A 19,457-nucleotide genomic window follows, 5' to 3' on the forward strand; every position below is an offset into this window, starting at 1 on the left:
CCCCAGCCCGTCTCGGGCCCTCACAATATCCCGGCCATTGTGTTTTATTCCTAAAAATGATGCATTTAACAAAAGTAATTTCTTTCAGGGTTTTTAATTTTTTCCCCCTAATATTGACGTATTTATGGGTTCAGCTGGCCTTGTGCATCTTAATATTCTGTTTTGGTTGAAACGTATAGTTAGTCTTTAATACTTTTGTATCTGTCATCCTGGTTTTATTTTAGTTGTTTTTTCATTAATTATATTTCAGATTCAGAAATGAACTGACTTTTATATTTTCTCAAGCATGTCTCATATACTGCATCTCCAGCTGAGAAGGCAGTCTGCAAGTGGTTGTCCTTCAGTGATACTACTTGGCTTCCTCCCTTAAGGGGAAGTGCTTAATCTCTGCCACTTTGTCAAGCATCTGCATCTTGGATGGGAAACAAAGTGGAGAATCTAGTTTCAAATACCAGACACCTCTCGTTTCCACCAGGTGATTGGCTTCATTACATCTTGGCACTTAATTGAAATGAGCTCTAATTTTTAGTGTATTGGTAGGATAATTTGTTTTGGAATTTTTTAAAGTTGTATAACTGCAACTGATTACAGGGTCAATTTTTAAAAATGAACAAATCCCATTATCGAGATTCTTGAATTGGTGCATGAGTCAGGGCTGCCAGCATTTTATTTTCCAAAAATATTCAAACAGAGATTGACAATAGTGGTCTTGTTGCCAACATCAGGTAGCATTATATGAATTGATTTGCTGACTCCTGCTCTTGAGCACGTCCGCTTTTGACTCCAGCTGTCACAAAGCCGAGAGCTATCCAAAAATCATTCCTCGATATCAATAATGGGGTACCTCCCCTTCCCAGCTACAGAGGTTTATTGCAGGTGAGCATGACATACAATGATCTTGTAAAGTGCTTTGGGAATTTCGTTTTGGTTCCATACCAGACTACATTAATGTCGATTTCCCTGAAAAACTGCTATAATGTATAAAAAATGAAAATTTGAGAGGTCAGTATTTCTGAAATTCTGTTTAGTTTGGAAAAATGGATATTGCAGAATGAGTACATTAGGTTTTGAGGGATAACTAAATAAAATGAGGAATTCAAATGCTGGATTAAGTTTGGACATGGTTCATGGTATAGGATGACTTTGGGAAGTTGTTAAGCTTCTGTGCAGTCTTTGCAGTGCAACATAGTTGGTGTCAAGAATTTGCTACATGCTAAGTAATATGTGAACCAAAATCCTGCTGTTGTATTATTGCAGAACGTTGCTGTTTTTTCTTTCTGGTCTTACCTGTAAAAGGGAGTAAGCTGTTTTAAAATTCCCAGGTTCCCGTTCTGCTTAGTAGTCTCCCTTTGGTACATACCAATCTAGTAGGCAGTTAGTCTACAATGAGCATTCTTCATTGTGACTAACTGCTTAAGAATGCATGAGCAAGGCCTGAGGTAACTCTGCTTTTGTTTGTCTTGGTACCTCAAAACACAGCGAAGAATAGTAATTCACACAATGGACACCGAGATGGAGCTCCTTGTGTGTGTTACCATGATGTCCATGTGTTTATTGTTTTTAGTGCTTGGCAAGTAATACTGGCATAATTTGTATTTACCCTTCTTTGGTTTGCCAATTGCAGAGGAGCAGTGACTGCTATTAAGACTAAAGCAATATTCTAATGATTGAAATATTGTTGATTGGAACGTTAGGAAAGACTGGGATGAAACATTGGGAAGAAGAAAAGGGGGACATGTTTTGACATTAAAAAATATCAAGGGTCAAAATAATATATACACTCTAACAGTACAGTTAAAAACAACTTTGAATGACTGGCTGGTGCAATGCGTCAGCAAGCTATCCTTTCATCTTTCACATCTGGGTTTGAATACAGCTCAGATCATAGGGATGAAAATTTTCCTTCACTGTTGGCTTGAATTCAATGTGAAATAAGTTTGCACAATCTGAAGTCAAATCCTGGTCATGCATCCATGTAACAGAATTGCCCTAATTTTACACTACATTGACAATTTGACTCAGAGGCCATAAGGATGAAAGATATGACAAGTGGAAAAGCCACACTGAAGAATTAGAGGCACTATTCTGAGAACAAAAGAACAAATGTGCATTTATGTAGCACCTCAGGGTGTTCCAGAGAACCTTCCAGCCATTGGATTACATTTGAAATGTATTCACTGTTGTAATGGAGGCCTACATGACAGTCAATTTGCTCACAGCAAGGTCCTACAAACAACCTTGCTGGGTCAGGAGACAGAAACAACTAGATAATCTGTTTTTCAAGTTTGTTGAGGGATAAATGTTGGTCAGAAACTGAGGAAACCACCTGCCCACTGCTCCCCAACCCCCCACTTTCTGTTCAAATAGTGCCATGGGACCTTTTATGCCCACCTGAGAGGAGAGATCTTAGTTCAGTGCAGTATCTGATGAGACATTAAACAATCAGCCTAGATTAAGTAGTGAACACCCTGGAGTGGAGTTTGAACCCACGGCTCGGTAACTCAAAGGCAAGAGAGCCAAAACTGAGAGTGGTGTTAGTTGGGGCACAGTAAAGGGCGCTTTATTCTGAATCTGATCTTGAGATGCTTGATGCTGACCCAGAATACGAAAGATGGAAAGGTACTGCATTTTACTACACTAACATCTGTCACCTTAAGCACAAGAGTTCACCAAACAAAACACTGTGTACTCATTGTCAAAACATATCTGAAACAGTAAGGTATCTAACAGAGGAATCTAAGATGTAATGAGATTATGATTCAGTAGGGGACTGGGATTAGCTAAATTGCCCTTGCAGAGAGCCATACAGGCTCGATGGGCTGAATGGCTTCCTTCTGTGCTGTAACCATTCTATGATTCTACTCTAGCTAGCATGTATCAAGATTTGAGAAGTTGCAGTGGTTTTTATCTAATAGATTAATTTCTGAAGTGCAGTTGAAGTGTTCTTTGCATCTGATGTTTTGTAAACTGCATGGATTCAAACACTTTTAAGTCTGCGGTCTCCTTGTGCATTAGGTGGTTCATATTGGCCTGGATTTTGCAGTCAGTGGTGAAGCAACAGAACCTGCTGCTGCCCTCTAATAAAGCTGCCCACAAAGATCTAGCGAGCTCTGTGGCATCGATTTCACCTTTCCAGATGTTAATTTCATTCTGGCACAAGCTATAGGGGATCCCTGATGACCTGTAACAGTGATGTCATCAAGCAAGCTAAGCAGCCAATGATGTTGAAGTATTCTCACAGATAGCAAACCAGGAAGTAACAAGCCGGTTTTATTCACTTTTTATGATCTCACAGGAAGTAAAATGAAAATTGGGACATACACATGGGCTGAAATATTATAAACAAATTTTTTAAACAAAAAATTGTTTTAAAAATCTATGGAATTTTTATCATGGAATGGAGAAATTTGACACTTCTCTAATATAAAATTAGTTTTTCAGGGCCAGAAAGGTTGACTTAATACTATGACGTAGTACGCTGTTAAAAACCCATTTACACCTCATTCAACAAGGTATAATTTTTTCAAGGGTTTTTACAGCAAGAATGTAAAAGTGGAAATTCACATCACTTCAGTTGATTTCCATCTGAGATGACTTCAACAGTGCACTCTGTGGAGGAACAGGGAATCACTGACAGCAGCTGGATTTCTGTGCTTAACTGTGCATGTGCGGATGCCTGATATTGCTGTCAGTTTCACCGAGTAATGCTGACAGTTTCTCTGTCATTACAACCACAAAATCCAGGCCATTGCTTCCAGAGCAATTGCAGATATTATAAAACTATTGCCATATAATTGTTCACAATAATTGTTCACGACTAAATAACATTCTTGGCAGGATAACCAAAACCTATTTGGAAGTAACTTGCTCGGCTTGAAGGATGATGAGATGGACCTGAGCCAAGCTTTATGCTTGCCTGTTTCAGTATCAGAAATACTCCAGGCAAATCAACAGCAAGGGGTAAGATATACAAATAAACAAGCCAACCTATTTAAACAAAGCTATTCAGTAGACTGAAAGCTATACAATTTGTATTATGTCTGTGAATATTTGTTGTTTACATTAATGACTCATTAAGACTGAAGTATCCAGATTCTTTTTGTATGAACAGTGTGTCTTAGCAGGTTGAGTGTGTCTGCTAATACAAAACCAAAATACTACGGATGCTGGAAATCTAAAATAAAACGAGCAAATGCTGGAAATACCCAGCAGGTCAGGCAGTATTTGTGGAGGGAGCAAAACAGAATTAGCCTTTCAGGTTGAAAACCCTTTGTCAAAACTGGGAAGTGTTAGAAGTGCACCAGATTTTAAGCAAGTACATAGGCAGGAAAAGGGTGGAAGGAGGAAAGGAAAGAACAGAAAGGAAGGTCTGAGAGGATAGAAGGCAGGAATGATTAAATGATTAAAGGGATGATGGCGCAAGGCAAAGCGGGGTGGTAATGGGACAAAAGGAGCTGTAATTGGCAACATCTGAACCATTTCTAGCAACTACAATCTTATTTAAAAAAAGGGAAGCAGTGCTTGCTGATTATAGTTTGGTCGTACTAATCTTCAGATGATGCTTTCAAATCATTGCAGTTTGATTACAATTTATTTATTTAAGGAAACACAGTTTAATCTTCAATTATCTGTTCCTATATAGTTTAGTGCAATCCTCAAGTCTCTCAGAATCTGAATTTTTGTTCTCTAGTAATCCAACGAAGTTCTCAAATACAATTTGTGGTTTATGCAAAATAACTTTTGGTCTCTCTAAACCCTTTTTGTATGTTGTCATCATAGAATGGAACAAATTGAAAATGTATACAACCTCCTTTATTTCAAAGAAAAATGCATTCTTTACAACCAAAAGAAAAATCCTTGCAGCTGATTCTAGTCACATTAAAAATGTAATTTTTATTTAGAAGGCTTGGCATTTAGCTAAATAGAGGTAGAAAGTACAAGGTGGTGTTCTTTGATACCTAACAATTTACAACAGTATTCAGTTTATAGACCTCATTTAGATTGGATATTTTCTTTGGAGTCTCTAAACAGTGTTGTAGTTTGATAAGATTGTAATGAGGTGCAAGTTCTATGAAGACTTAGTGGGACTATGTAGAAATATAAACAGCATGATTCATTGCCGGCATAGTTAATTATTTTGGAACAATATAGTTGAGTAATCTTTTACACTATGATGCATGCGCCTTATTTTGTTATATCTCCACTTAGATTCTTTACCTTTTTTTCACTTTAAAGGATGGAGTTCGATTCTTTGTAGTAGATTGTCGACCTGCAGAACAGTACAATGCTGGGCATCTTTCTACAGCATTTCATTTGGATTCAGACCTGGTAAATAAAAACGTATACTGAAAGTTACTGGAGGAGAATGAATGCTATGCATAGATGTGCTAAAGTTTTTCAACTCATAGAATGATTGCGTTGCATTTTTGGCAACCTTGCAGGGACTTCCTGGACAATGAGATACTTATCTGCTTTGCAGGTTCAAATTTCACGCTGGGCTCTGATACTCTGGTGCTGATGGACTAGGATAGTTTCAAATTAAAGAGGAGGAACATTTGTGTGCAATTGTTGCCTATTCTCTGAAAATTTCACATTTAACAGAAACAATTTCCAACAGTTCAATCTTGGGAGTGAACATTTAATCAAAAGTTAATCTATCCTTGTATAAATCACCGGTGAGCTCACATTTGGGATATTGTGCACTGTTGATGAAACAGCCTCAAAAGGACGTTGTTTTTTTGGTCTTGGGGTTCAAGCTTTGGAGACAGTCATAGAGCTGAACTTAATTTTATAACAGAAGTCTTAATAACATAGGTTTTAAAATGCTGAGAGGGATGATAATGGAGCTAGAGGATATAAATAGCAAGCCTGAAACAAGTTTACAGACTGGCTATCACTCAATGGAGAAAAAGATAAGTATATGGATTTGAAGTAGTTAGTGCTTATATATAGTTCTTCATCAAAATAGAACTGTATAAATATCTAGATAAGTTAAGACCAGGAAATTATCACTGGAAAACTAGTGAGCAGCCATTTTCTCAGGTTTTTAAACATTTGGCCAGAAGTTGTTTTCTTTAAGTTCTTAAGGGGAATTTAAAGTTAAAACAACCACAAAGCACTTCAGTTGGAATGTGCTTTGAATAAATGTGATGTGCTAATTTTTATCTTGGTGTAAAATGTAACTATCATCCACAAAGAGTTAACACATATCTTGTAAACCTTTTTACAATTAATAGGATTCTTTCCATTTTCTGCAGATGCTGCAAAACCCTGCAGAGTTTGCACTTTCAGTTAAATCCCTTTTGGAGGCACAGAAACAGTCCATTGAGTCAGGGTCAGTAGCAAGTGGTGAACATCTGTGCTTCATGGGAAGTGGCCGTGAAGAAGAGGACATGTATATGAACATGGTGCTGGCTCACTTTCTTCAGGTGAGCTAAAACTCAACCATGCCTATTTTAGCACCAGTTCTGAGCATGTTGGTGTTATCTGCATTATTCTTGTGCTTAGGTGGACTCTTAAATAGACTTCATATGTTCATTTCCATCCATCCTTTAAAAAGCCCCAAATTTGTACAGCTGTTGATCGAGTTGCTCCAGTTGCTGTATTCTAAGCTCGATAAACTTGGTTTGGTTGATTTTTCTCCCCATGTGGTTCATTTGACCTGATATAATTCCATAATGAACCTTCTCGTTTGATTATATTCTTACTATTCTGCATTTATGCTCCATATTAAAGCGTAGCATTTAAGTTTTCTTTTATGTTTCTAATATTCTAGAAAAACAAAGAATATGTCAGCATTGCCAGAGGAGGCTTTATGGGTAAGTTCTCAAAATCTTTGAATGTAGGTTCTTTTCATTCAACAAAAGTTATTTCTGTTGAGAAAATCTATTTAATATGACACCAAACTTTTGGAGGTGTTGATCTCAAATTCTCCTTTGCTTAATAAGGGCATATTCCCAAACCTGCTTCATAATTTATTTCTGTTGTAAATGATGAAATATTACCTTTTTTGCATTAGTTTAACAAGCATATATATTGTACTGCCTTTTAAACCTTAAAGTACTTTGCTGCTTCTTTATGCAAACATTTCTATTTTTAGTTAATTGATGGAAAATTTTCATTCTAATTTCATATTTGTGTTTATCCTTTAACAGTCAATAGGTGAGGTTCAGTATTGTCATTAATGGTGTTATGCAAAGTATGTGCACAATTGGAAGTTGCAAAAATGCTCAAAGGGCTAACTATTGGAAACTAGCAATGAAAAGAATATACTATTGGGTAATAAAGATGTAATCAATTTCTGAGCGTTTTGTAATCTGAGATTATAGTCACTATTTCCTTTCTATAAAATTCTCGTAAATTTGATACAATTGTTGTATAAGTTCAATATCTGCATATTTTCACTCCCTCAGCAGCCACTTCATTAGTTTTTATTTTATATTGTGCAGGTGTTGTTTGTATTCTGTTTTAATTACATTATTTATTCATGCTCTTTATTTTCCAGAAATGTAGTGGATTGGCATTTTTGTCCTTCTACCCAATTTAATTTTATTTCTTGTCAATTAGCATGCTGTTTTCTGACAGCAGAGCCTTCCTTCAGAGTTTTCAGTAAAGGATTTTGTAGTGTGAGTAAGAGGGACTATATTTGACTTTATTTAAAATACCTATTGTGAAAGGCCATTGAATGACTATTAAGGACATTAAGGGTAGTGGTTCTGGGTGACCAACATTTTATTGTACAACATTAAATTATTGATGAAAGTAAGGCGTCTTTCAGGTGATAGTGTTGATAGTGGATAGGAATTGATGACTGCACCTTCTGAATCTCTTCACACTATCTGCCCTGCAGTTATGTTATTCACGTTTACTGCTATGGTTTACCCTCATTTAGATTATCCTTGCACTTAATTAATATATATAAAAATATTCAAGCATAGACAAATTTGATGGCCAATATTGATCTTGAATTTGTCATTATTTGACAGAAGAGTAATTCTGTTTTTTCTACTGCTTCTGTAGTTACTACATTATGTTGTATTACTGAAGTCAAATTAGTGCTGGATCCTGAGTCACTAAAGATAATATTGATTGTTCAAAGTCAACAAGTATTTTGGTTTGTTCAGAATTTATTGTGTGAAGGATTTTCTAATTTGTTGAATTAATTTCCTCCAATATTCCACATTATAGCGTATCAAAAAATTCGAACAGTTGTAATCAATCAACTTTAGTAGAGAAAGGAATCCAACTGCTAAACTTTAGTTTAAAAAAAAATTACAATTCTTTAATGGGCAGACATATTCTGAATTGCCAGGTAAGTAAAATGCTACAGATAGAAGATAGCTAGATACTTATTAGCCAATGTTTCTTTTGTACTATGGTAGTGTTTTATGTTTTAAAACTGTTTATTTAAGGCAACTCAGGAACAAATCTGCATTAAAAACAGAAAATGCTTGAAGTACTCAGCAGGTGAGGTAGCAAATGTGGAGAGAAAAACAAAGTTAACATTTCAAATTAATGCCCTTTCATCAGACAGGAAAAAGTTAAGAGATGTAACAGCTTTTAAGCAAGTACAGAGGCAGGGAAAAGGCATGAGGGGTGAGAAGAACAAAAGGGAGGGTCCATGATGGGGTGGAAGGCAGGGGAGATTAAATAAGAAAAGGGATGATTGTGCAAGGCAGAAGAGGATGGTAATAGGACAAGTAAAGAAACACAAGATGGATCTAGAGGAAGTATAAATGGAAAAAGCACAATCATTGCTCACAGCTGTTCCCCGAATAAATGGAGGCAGTTATGATGATCTCAACTTGTTGAACTCAGTGTTGAGTCTGGAAGGTTGTCAAGTGCTTAATCGAAAAATGAGATGTTATTCTTCAAGCTTATGTTGAACTGCATTGGAACAATGCAGGAGGCCGAGGACAGAGAGTGCAAAATGGGAATGGGGTAGAGAATTAAAATGACAGTTGACAGAAAGCCCGGGGCCACGCTTGCCAACTGAAGTGAGGTGCTTCGCAAAGTGGCCACTTAATCTGCTTTTGGTCTTCCCAGTGTAGAGGAGACTGCATTGTGAGCAGTCAATACAGTATACTAAATTGAAAGAAGTACAAGTAATTCGCTGTTTCACCTGGAAAGTGTGTTTGGTGCCTTGGGAAGGGAGGAGGTAAAAGGGCAGGTGTTGCATTTCCTGCACTTGCACAGGAAGTTGCATGAGAAGAGGAGGGGTTGTTGGGGGTGATTGAAGTGTGGACCAAGGTGTCGCGGATGGAGTGGTCTCTTCAGAATGCAGAAAGAGGAAGGGAAGGTGTGTTTGGTTGTGGCATCACTCCGGAGGTGGTGGAAATTGTGGAGGATGATCTGTTGAATATGGAGGCTGATGGGGTGGAAGGTAAGGGCAAGAAGAACCTGAAGGTGATCCTGGGAAGGAGGGAAAGAAGGAAGTGGCTGTAGAAGTGTGGGAAATGGGATAGGCATGATCGAGGGCCCTGTCAATGATAGTAGAGGGAAATCCTTTGGTTGAGGGAAAAGGAAGACCTAGTAGGAGTGCTGGTATGGAAGGTGGCATTGTCAGATCAGACAGAGAAACTGGGAAAATGGAAGTGGGGTGGGAGGAAGTGTAGTAAAAGTAGCTTGGGTCAGCAGTGGATATTGGCCAATCCCCTATACCCAGAAATGGCGATAGAGAAGTCAGGGAAGGGGAGAGTTGGAAATGAGTCATGTGAAAGTGAGGGAAGGGTGGGAATTGGAAGGAAAATTGATTTTAAAAAATTTCTGGGTGAGAGAAGGAAATGGCACTGATCAAATCCTCAATGTACCAAAAAAAAAGAGGTAAGGGATGGGACTTAAGTAGGACTGAAACATATCCCATGAAAAGATGAGCATAGCTTGGATCCATATGGTTTCCCATTGCAGCATCATTTATTTGGAGGAAGTGAATGGAGTCAAAGGGGAAGTTCTTCAAAGTTAGAACAAGTTCAGCCAGGTGAAGATGGCTGGTGGTGGATGGGAACAGGTTGGGGCGTTGTTCAAAGAAGAAATGGAGAGCCCTCAGACCATCATGATAGGGGATAGAAATGTAGAGAGATTGGAGGTCCATGGTAAAAGGCAATAGTTAGGACCAGGAAACTGGGAACTTTACGTGGCAGAGGGCATAGGAAGAGTCTCAAATGTAGGTGGAAACAGACTAGACAGGGGGACACTTCACAATACCCGGGTCCAGTCTTCAATCTCTCTCAATGCTCCCTTCCCATGCAAGCCCAGAAGATGCAACACCTTCCCAACATCCACGGTCCAAGCACAACTTCCAGGTGAAGCAGTGATTTACTTGTACTACTTCCAATTTAGGATAATGTATTTGCTGCTCACGATGCAGTCTTCTCTACACTGGGGAGACAAAATACAGATTGGGTAACTGCTTTGTGGAATACTGCTGTTCAGCCTGCAAAAGTGTGACTCCAGCTTCTGGTTACTTGTTGTTTTAATTCTCCACCCAACTACCACTCTGCCCTCTGCCTCCTACACTGTTCCAATGAAGTTCAAGATAAGCTCGAAGAACAGCACTACATCTTTCGATCAGGTACTTGACAGTCTTTGAGTTCAACAATTTCAGAGCAATAACCTCTGCCCCTTTTATTTTCGACTGCAGCTGTTGGTAATGATTGTACTTTTCCCATTTTACACCTCCTCTAGCCCCATCTTTTGTTGCTTTACTTTTCCCATTACCATCCCTTTCTGCATTGCACCATCATCCAATCTCCTGTCTTCCACCTTATCACAGACCTTCCCTTTGTTTGCTCCTTCCATCCCTGCACCCCCTTCCCAGTCTTCTTGTTGTTTAAAACCTATTACATCTCTAACTTTTCCCAGTTCTGATGAAAGGTTATCAACTTGAAATGTTAACTCTGTTTCCCACTCCACAGTGGCGCAGTGGTTAGCACCGCAGCCTCACAGCTCCAGCGACCCGGGTTCAATTCTGGGTACTGCCTGTGTGGAGTTTGCAAGTTCTCCCTGTGTCTGCGTGGGTTTTCTCCGGGTGCTCCGGTTTCCTCCCACAAGCCAAAATCCTTGCAGGTTGGTAGGTAAATTGGCCATTATAAATTGCCATTAGTATAGGTAGGTGGTAGGGAAATATAGGGACAGGTGGGGATGTGGTAGGAATATGGGATTAGTGTAGGATTAGTATAAATGGGTGGTTGATGATCGGCACAGACTCGGTGGGCCGAAGGGCCTGTTTCAGTGCTGTATCTCTAAAACAAAAACAAAAACAGATGCTGCCTGACCTGCTGAGTATTTCCGGCATCCGCAGTGTTTTGCTTTTGTTCAAGTGTTGAGATATTTAACTATGTTCGGCATCCACACTGCCTCTGTGTGGCATTTTGCAAGTTGTTATGAACACTGGACCTTGTAACATGATGATGTCTTAAAAATTGTGATTTTTAAAAGTTCAAGATGGGGCCCAGGAGGTCAGCTGACCTCACCGCTACTCTGTGAAAGATTACCAGGACAACAGAGAACACAGATCAAAGACTGTCTTCTTAAAAAACAGATTCTACAGCACTAACACCTAAAGAACAATGGGATATACTGAATGAGTCCACTGGTTTCAGTCCATTTGAATTGGTTTATGGGCATGAGGTTAGGGATCATCTTAAGTACATTAAGGAGAGATTTTTGGCACAGGAGAGATTCTCAAAAGCTTGTGTGGGGGCCAGAAAACATCTCAAGATTTCTCAGCATTTGATGAAAACCCAAGCGGATAGAACAGCTAAGGCACATAAGTTTGCAGCTTGGAGACAAGGTGTTAGTTTTGTTGCCTTTGCCTGGTGAACCATTGAAAGCTAGGTTCAATGGACCTTATATCATTAAAAGGAAACTTAGTGAGGTGAACTATTTGGTTAGTACCCCAGACAAATGAAAAAATCAAAGGCTGTGTCACATGAATATATTGAAAAGTTACTATGACCGTGAACCTTGTCAGCCAGTAAATGTATGTCAAATGACAGAAGAGGAGGTTAGGGGTAGTGTTACGTTTGATGAACTGGAGGAAGGACTGAGAACTCTCAGATTGAACCCCCTGCGGTGAAACTGGCAAACACAGAAGTGTTAGAGAATCTGGATACAGTTCTACACCATCTTTCTGAACAACTTAGAAGGGCTATAACTGAACTGCTAAAAGAGTTTAAAGTCATTTGTGTAGATAAGCCAGGTCGAATGCCTCTGGCTGTTCATGGGGTTGATGTACTAGGTAAAGGTTAAGTGTTGCCTAGGGAAGCTAAAGTTCAAGTGATAAAGATCTTTCAGTCCCCAAGACAAAAAGTGATGTATTATGATTCCTAGGGATGTGTGGGTTCTACCAGAGGTTCGTACTTAACTTCAGTACAGTAGTGACTCCACTGAAAAATTTATTAAAAAGGCAAACTTATGTCGCTACATTTTGGAGCAGAACAATAAACTATTGACGTCTAAGTCCAGATAAATTTAATAGACTTTCCAGAGAAAAATTGGCTGTAAGAAAAGGAATCAAAGGTTGTGGCCTCAAGATAGGCTGTAAAATGAGAACGCATCAGGGTGCGGCCTCAAGGTAACCTGTAAGAGAAGGTACCAAGCAGTGGAAGCTGGAGAGAGAGAGAGAGAAAATGCCTGCTCTCTGAAGACATACAGTGAAAGGTTGTGAAAACTTGAACCTGTCTTGAGAGTCGAAGCTTGCGGAGGAGTGAACATCCCACAGGATCACTGCAAATCAGATTATTCACGGATGTCTAGGTTGAAAGTCCTTGGAGAAGTGAGCGAAGAGAATATTGATTTTTGAAATGTTTGGGAGATCCAACCCATTACAACTGGGAGGAGTTTGGGACTTTTAGCTGCAAAGGATTTTGTCATCAGAAAGGACTGTATAATGTAAAAGTGTGGTGTGAGGTTTTCAACTGTTTGAATAAGTGAAGAAAATACCTTTATTTGTAATTTGGGGTATCAGCTACTTACAAAGTACTATTTCGTTAATTGGGGATTTTTACTTTAGTTACAATAAAAATTTTAAAACATGAAATCTTGTGTAATTCATGAAATTGATCAGGGGGTTCATAACTTTTCTCGTTAATTTCTGCAGTCATAAAGTGAAAAACAGAAACAATAAGCTATAAAAGAGAAAAACCTTTATCATTTTGAGATGATGTAACAGTTCAGTAGAATACACTTTCCCTTTAAATCTGTGAAAGTGAAATCTCATTTTGTGTATAACCAAGGTGAGCAATTCTTGAAAACGTTTTCTTCCTTTCCAAGTGGTATAACGCTGTGCTTTTTTGAGGTTATGCATTGAACTACAGGATGCAAAAATAATTTTTCAACTTTTATTTTTTATTATATATAGCCATTATATATAGATTTCAACAACTATAATTTTTTCTGATTTATATAGAAATTCCATCATTATACTCGATATAGGATTTCCTGTCTTACCATATTAGAGCTAGAATTGAAGTACTGACTATTATATTAAATATATATCCCTCCTCTCACCAACTGTAACTTTCCTTTGCTTTAGAACATTAAGAACTATACAAAACATTGTGGGAAGGCTCTGATACATTTGGTGTCCTTGGTCGCTGTTGGAAGCTGCACTCTTCTTTTCTTTGAAACCTTTTCTCTCCAAATCGTTTCACCCTTAAACTCAGACTTGGTGATCTATTCCCTTGTTTATCATTGACATCAAAATTGTCCCAGAACAACCTTTTTATTTTCAGACATACTGCAGTAATGAAATGTAGAAAATGTTGCTCCATTTGTAAATAGTATACACTAATATTGTATTAGTTGGTGTACTGATTAGGAAATCCATTATTAACAAATTATACACCGTTTTCAGTATTACAAAAAATTGTCAGGATGTAATTAAGGTGTCTGGTGTTTGATGTTTGCATCAAAATCTGGTTTTCCAACAGCTGTACTCCAGGATAACAATGCAGTTACCTAATTGGCAAATATTTGTGGAAACAAGCAGTGACTTTAAAGTGTTTAGTGATTGTCATAAGGTTAGGGTGGTGCACAGTAGCATCAGGCATTCATCACAGCAGGTCTTGTGTCAGACAAAAGGAATGGAAATGGAAGTTGACACTGCTGGGTACTATTGAGCTATTTTATTTATTTTTGTTATTTCCTGCTAATTTTCTCTCCTTTCCGAAAGGTGATGGCTTTTTGCTTGAGCTTTAGTTCCATAACTGCTTTTTTTCCCCTTGGCACTTCATCCAGGTGGCAGTTAATCGAGTCTGATGGTGAGTGTCAACAGGCTATTTGACTGTGGTGGGTATCACAGTCAAGTCTGGTCCTGTTCCCAACTGATGACCAGGAAATTGACAGTTGGAGCTGCTGGATAGAAATCAGAAGTAGAAACACTGGTAATTCTGAATTCTGTCCTGTCACAAAGCAGGGATGCTGAGGCTGGTTGTACTGGTTGAAATCAGTTAATTCACAGAGTTTGGATTGAACCCAGACCACTCTATGATTCAGCCTCTTTCAACCATATTATGGCCTGTAAACATGAAATCTTTTCAATTGAATGGAGGTGTGGGTTGGGTTGGTAGTTATCAATGCACCCCAAAAGTCAGTGTCTATATTTAATGCCTTCTATTGAATTTGATTCGAGATATAAATTGCTCCTGCAAAATTAAGCTGTCTTCTGTATATATAAATCAGCCATGTCATTTATAATCAACATTATATAATTCTCATCTGTTCTAACATATATACTGAGCTAGAAGATCTGCAAATTGATCAAACAGCTTCAAAGAAAGTTGGCCAGAAAACTGAGAACTCAAAAGTGATTCTAAATATAAAACCTACAACATTTAGAAACAAAGTAATTACACTAAAAGTGTAGTGGTTGATTCTCTTCTAACTTCACTTATATATGCAACATTCCTTCGCTCACATTAGACAAACAGTCTTGTCACAGAGTCTTTCAGTCTGCCTTTGCAAACTGTATTGAGTTTTTTTTTTGTTTTTAACTGAATAGAAAACCAGTGCCTTGACCTCTGTCCTTTTCGGGTCTGGGAATCAGGAAACTCTTGTGTGAGACCTCCTAGAAATTATGACATTTAATGATGGCGCATTCCATCACCTCAGGAGTGAACGTTTTTTAGGATGTTTTTAATGAACCGCCATGATCTCAAGCTTGGATAAATGCTTTGTATGAATCTACCTAGTCCACGTTCTCAGAAGTTGCCTGTTGTGAGTGGAATTTAACTTTCATTTTACTATGAATTTCATGAAAATATTTGTGGCTAAAAAGCCAGAAATTCCTATTTATGACTGTGACATTTGGATTTTCAACAGACCATTATTTCCCCAGAAACTACCTCAGCGCACATGCCCTTTTTCACAGAGGCACTGTGCCCCTTCTGACCATGATCCATCTATCCAAACTACTTGAGACAATCGAGATTCATTAAAAGCATCCCAATAAACTATGAGCTAACAACTCCAGCCTTTTGTGGGACAGACTTCCATACTTCTACCACCTTTGAATGAAGAAGTGTTTCTTAACATGGGATATAGGGGGATGTGAGGAAGAACTATTTGTATGTAGCGAGTGGTAATGACCTGGAACTCGCTGCCTACGAGGGTGGTGGAAGCAGGGACAAACAATGATTTCAAAAGGAAATTGGATGGGCACTTGAGGAAAATAAACTTGCAGGGCTAATGGGATAGAGCGGGAGAATGCGCCTGACTGGATTGCTCTGCAGAGAGCCAGCATAGACTCGATGGGCCGAATGGCTTCCTTCTGTGCTGTTAATGACACACTGTGACACTGGCCGGAATTTTATGCCCCCCCCCCACAAAAAAAAAGAGTGGGAAGGTGGCGGGGGGTAAAATGAAGTGTGAGCCTTGGGGGGCCCTTCCCAATCAGCTGCAACCTCCGCCGCCACTTTACACAAGGTAGCGATAAACGGCCCGTGCACCCCAGGCCAATCAAGGCCCTTAAGTGGCCACTTAAGGGCATCCGTCCGCCACCGAGGGGATTTTACCTGTGGCTGGTCGGGCGGCTCTCTGACGGGGGGAGGGGGGCCCTCATCAGGCACCTTGTGCCTGATAGAGGGTTACCCCCCTTATCCCAAACACCTCCAACACCCAACACTCCCCCCATTCCCCAATTGACCACCCTTGCCTCATCGGGGTCTGACCAAACACCCCCGGCGAGCCACCTTCGTTCCAGGCTCCCCGACATCATCTTTGCGGTGGCTGGGTTGCAGTCCCAGCTTGAGGCTCCCGGTGGCGCTGCTGGGACTAAGAGCTGCTGGCCCACTGATTGGCTGGCAGCTCCATTAGGCAGGACTTCCTGCCTCAAGCAGGTCAAAGTCCCGCCTCAGACCAATTAAAAGCCAAGGAACCGCAAAATGCGATCGGATTCCCAGGCCAGGCGGAGGCGGGTTTGCCGCCGACTTTTCAGTCGATGGATAGCTCCCGACTGCTGAAAGGAAAATACCCGGCCGCTATCTTTACTGAATGACCAGGCTCTGATTTTACTAATTTTAAAACCTGTAAGACTAAGTAAGAGTCCACCTACAAATGAACTGAAAATGTCATTTGTTAATTAATACACCTTCCATAAATCCTTTACCTACTGCATTCTTAATTTCATACTGACCTTCTGCTTTAAGGTTCTACTCAGCGGTACTTTGTAGGGTGGCCTTTATTTCTCCAGATAATTTGGACAAGTGCTGTCGAGACTCCCCATTGTTAATCGTAGGTTAAATGTGTTAAGGATACACAGGTGAAAGCCATTATTTAGTTAAGGATTTCGAGGGGATATAATGAGAGCCTGCTGGGACATGGGAGAGAAAAGCAGGAGGCAGATATATGTAATGCTGCATTCTGTGACTAAACTGACTATTAGCATAAGGTTCTGTGTCTAGCTTCATTCTTCACCATTTGGCTTGGATCAGTGTAACACCCATTTGGGATAATCATGCATGTATTAGTCAAAGCTAGGATGTAAATCAGGATTCCCCAGTAGTGGAAAGATAATGCAGTACGATTAAAATATGTCACCTACAACAGATGGTTTCTTTTCTACTGATTTGGATGAAAATGGGATTGAAAGTCTCTAGGCTATTATCAAGTCTTGTTTGTAATGTAATGCTTTAGTTGTACTTGTTTTTTATATTAATTACAAGTTTGCAATAGCCAATTGGATATATAAGTTGGTTATCATAATTGAATGAAATATAAAATTGAAAACAATGTACTAAACTAAAAAGAATGTAGTAATTTGTTAAAGTGTCATCATATTACTGATTATAGAATAAGGAAATGTACTTTAGCATCATTAAACAGTAATACCCCAGAACCTTGATTTTCCACCATATTGGAAGGGGAGGCTATGGTGATTGAGAGTTCCCCTTGACAATTCATTAATTCGTAATTTTGACTAATAGGTTTTATTAGCCTCGTGGGGTAATTTCTCTGAAAAGAGGAAAGAACATTGGAGAGTTGGCCAATTTGCATCACTCTCTTGCAGGAAGCAGCATTATTCAATAAATGTCTAGACATGGGTTGACTATCTCTTTTATTGTACAATAGTGCATAACATCTTGGGACCTGGAAGGGAGCTGGCTGGGTGTGGATTTCGGAAAACAGGTGGCCTGTTCTGTCTGTCTGTTGTATAGAAATCTAAAACTTAGTTCTTTCAATAATGAAAGTATTTTACTTTGCTGCATAAGAAAAAAAACTTTTGGACTAAATTAACTGAGTTCCATTTATTTAATTAGAGTGTCTAATGTACTCTTCAAGAGCTTTTGTTCGCTAACAGAGGTACAGAGTAATGCAGCTCTAAGATGAATTTATAATACTTCTGAAACCCCAAGGTCCCCAAGGCATTATGCACTGTCTGTGTAAAGCTCCCATCTGTAATGCATTGCAAGATCTGTAACGCTGTTTAAAATAGACAACTTAATTGTTGAGACTTTATGCAGTGCACAATTCACTTTGATAATATTTCTCTCTGCTAAGTGTATGGTGCACGCAGTTAATTCTTTCAATAATCAACTTCCATAAGCACAGTTCAGGTAGATTAACTTGAAAGTGTTGTTTCTGTTGTTAATGTATTCATAATTAGATTGTAACTACGTCGGAATTGCTGGATCAGTTGTAATGAATGTTAAACCATTTAGTTATATGACCAGTTACAATGAAGAAACAGTACTAATGTATCCAAAACTATGCTTATGTGGATAGAAGAACTAACCAGGATCAATGATTAGACTGTACTTAATCTGACTGAATTTAAAGGTTGTTCTGGTGAACAGCATTCTTTTTTTATTGAGGTTTATGAAGACTATTATTGGAAGTAAGATTAGAAGGTTTGGTGATCATTGTCAATATCTGTAAGCTGCCCTGTCTTGCAGCATTGCAGCAGCACCTTGTAGACATAAATGTAGATGGGCCAGAAAATGGCTACGGTCACTGGATTGTCAGTACTTCTGGATCTCGTGGAAGTATCTCTTCCTCTGTTGATGTAAGTATATCTTCATTATTTCAACTTTTTGTTTAAAGTAAGAATATTGGTTAAGATTGTGAAACCTTATTGAACTATACTTAAGAGTGAATTCAGGCTGCAGTTAAAGTAAGACTTGTATACACCCAGCCTTGATATCAAGCAGAAATTACCTTTTGGTTCACAGTTGGGTGTGTTGCATTCCAAGGCTTGAAATCTGCCGATAAAATGTTTCACTTTAGTCTGTATCTGGAATGCTGTGTGTACCTGTCCAATTCAAAATGGAGGGCAATCTTGTGAATGTTTTATATAGTCCTGGTTGGCATCCTTCCATCTACAAAAGATGATGGACATACAGCAATCAATCAATTTAGGTGGGATGTCTTCTCTTGGTGCACCTTTGCTGATGGCTGTGAAGGTCAATCCATGAGAGGCAAGTGCCTCACATGAAGCTGCCAAGTGACGCTGAGTTGTTTTTGGCATTGGCACGTGTTGCTAAGCTGCTGTAGCCACTGGTCATCATGGCAGTGCATGCCAGTCCACAGGATGTGTCACCATTTCCCTATTTTGCCAGCTAGTGACTCCCAGGTGTGACATAAAGGCCCTAGTCGACATTTTAGGGCCTTTATGTCACACTTGCAAGCATCCTTGAAGCGGAGCTTTGGGCGCTCCCACTGGTTGTCTGGCCCAGCTACCAAACAGAAGTCCTTTTGTATGCGACCGTCTCCCATCCTGCGGACGTGTCCAATCCACTGAAGCCACCTCTTTGATTAGTGCCAATATACTTGGGAGCTCTGCCTTTGAGAGGACTCTCGCATTTGTGATTTTGTCCTGCCAGGATATACACATAATGTGCCGCAGACAGCAAAGATGAAAATTATTGAGTTTCATTTCCTGGTAGCTGTGAGTCATCCATGTTTCACAACCATACAGCAAGGTGCTGAGAACAGAGGCCTTATAAATCATAGTTAGACTG

At 39.2% G+C, this 19,457-nt stretch overlaps 1 protein-coding gene across 2 annotated transcripts in view; it reads left to right on the plus strand.

Moving 5' to 3' along the window:
- tbc1d23 (TBC1 domain family, member 23) overlaps window positions 1–19,457 on the plus strand; it is an 81,987-nt gene that overhangs the window by 52,816 nt on the left and 9,714 nt on the right. For both annotated transcript variants that reach the window (XM_068041017.1, XM_068041018.1), the window contains exons 9-13: window positions 3,838–3,960; window positions 5,236–5,328; window positions 6,258–6,428; window positions 6,776–6,818; window positions 18,393–18,502. In XM_068041017.1, coding sequence (XP_067897118.1) covers window positions 3,838–3,960; window positions 5,236–5,328; window positions 6,258–6,428; window positions 6,776–6,818; window positions 18,393–18,502 — 540 coding nt within the window. The remainder of the gene's footprint in view (window positions 1–3,837; window positions 3,961–5,235; window positions 5,329–6,257; window positions 6,429–6,775; window positions 6,819–18,392; window positions 18,503–19,457) is intronic.

This window comes from Heterodontus francisci, chromosome 10, assembly GCF_036365525.1.
Source record: "Heterodontus francisci isolate sHetFra1 chromosome 10, sHetFra1.hap1, whole genome shotgun sequence".
NCBI lineage: Eukaryota > Metazoa > Chordata > Chondrichthyes > Heterodontiformes > Heterodontidae > Heterodontus > Heterodontus francisci.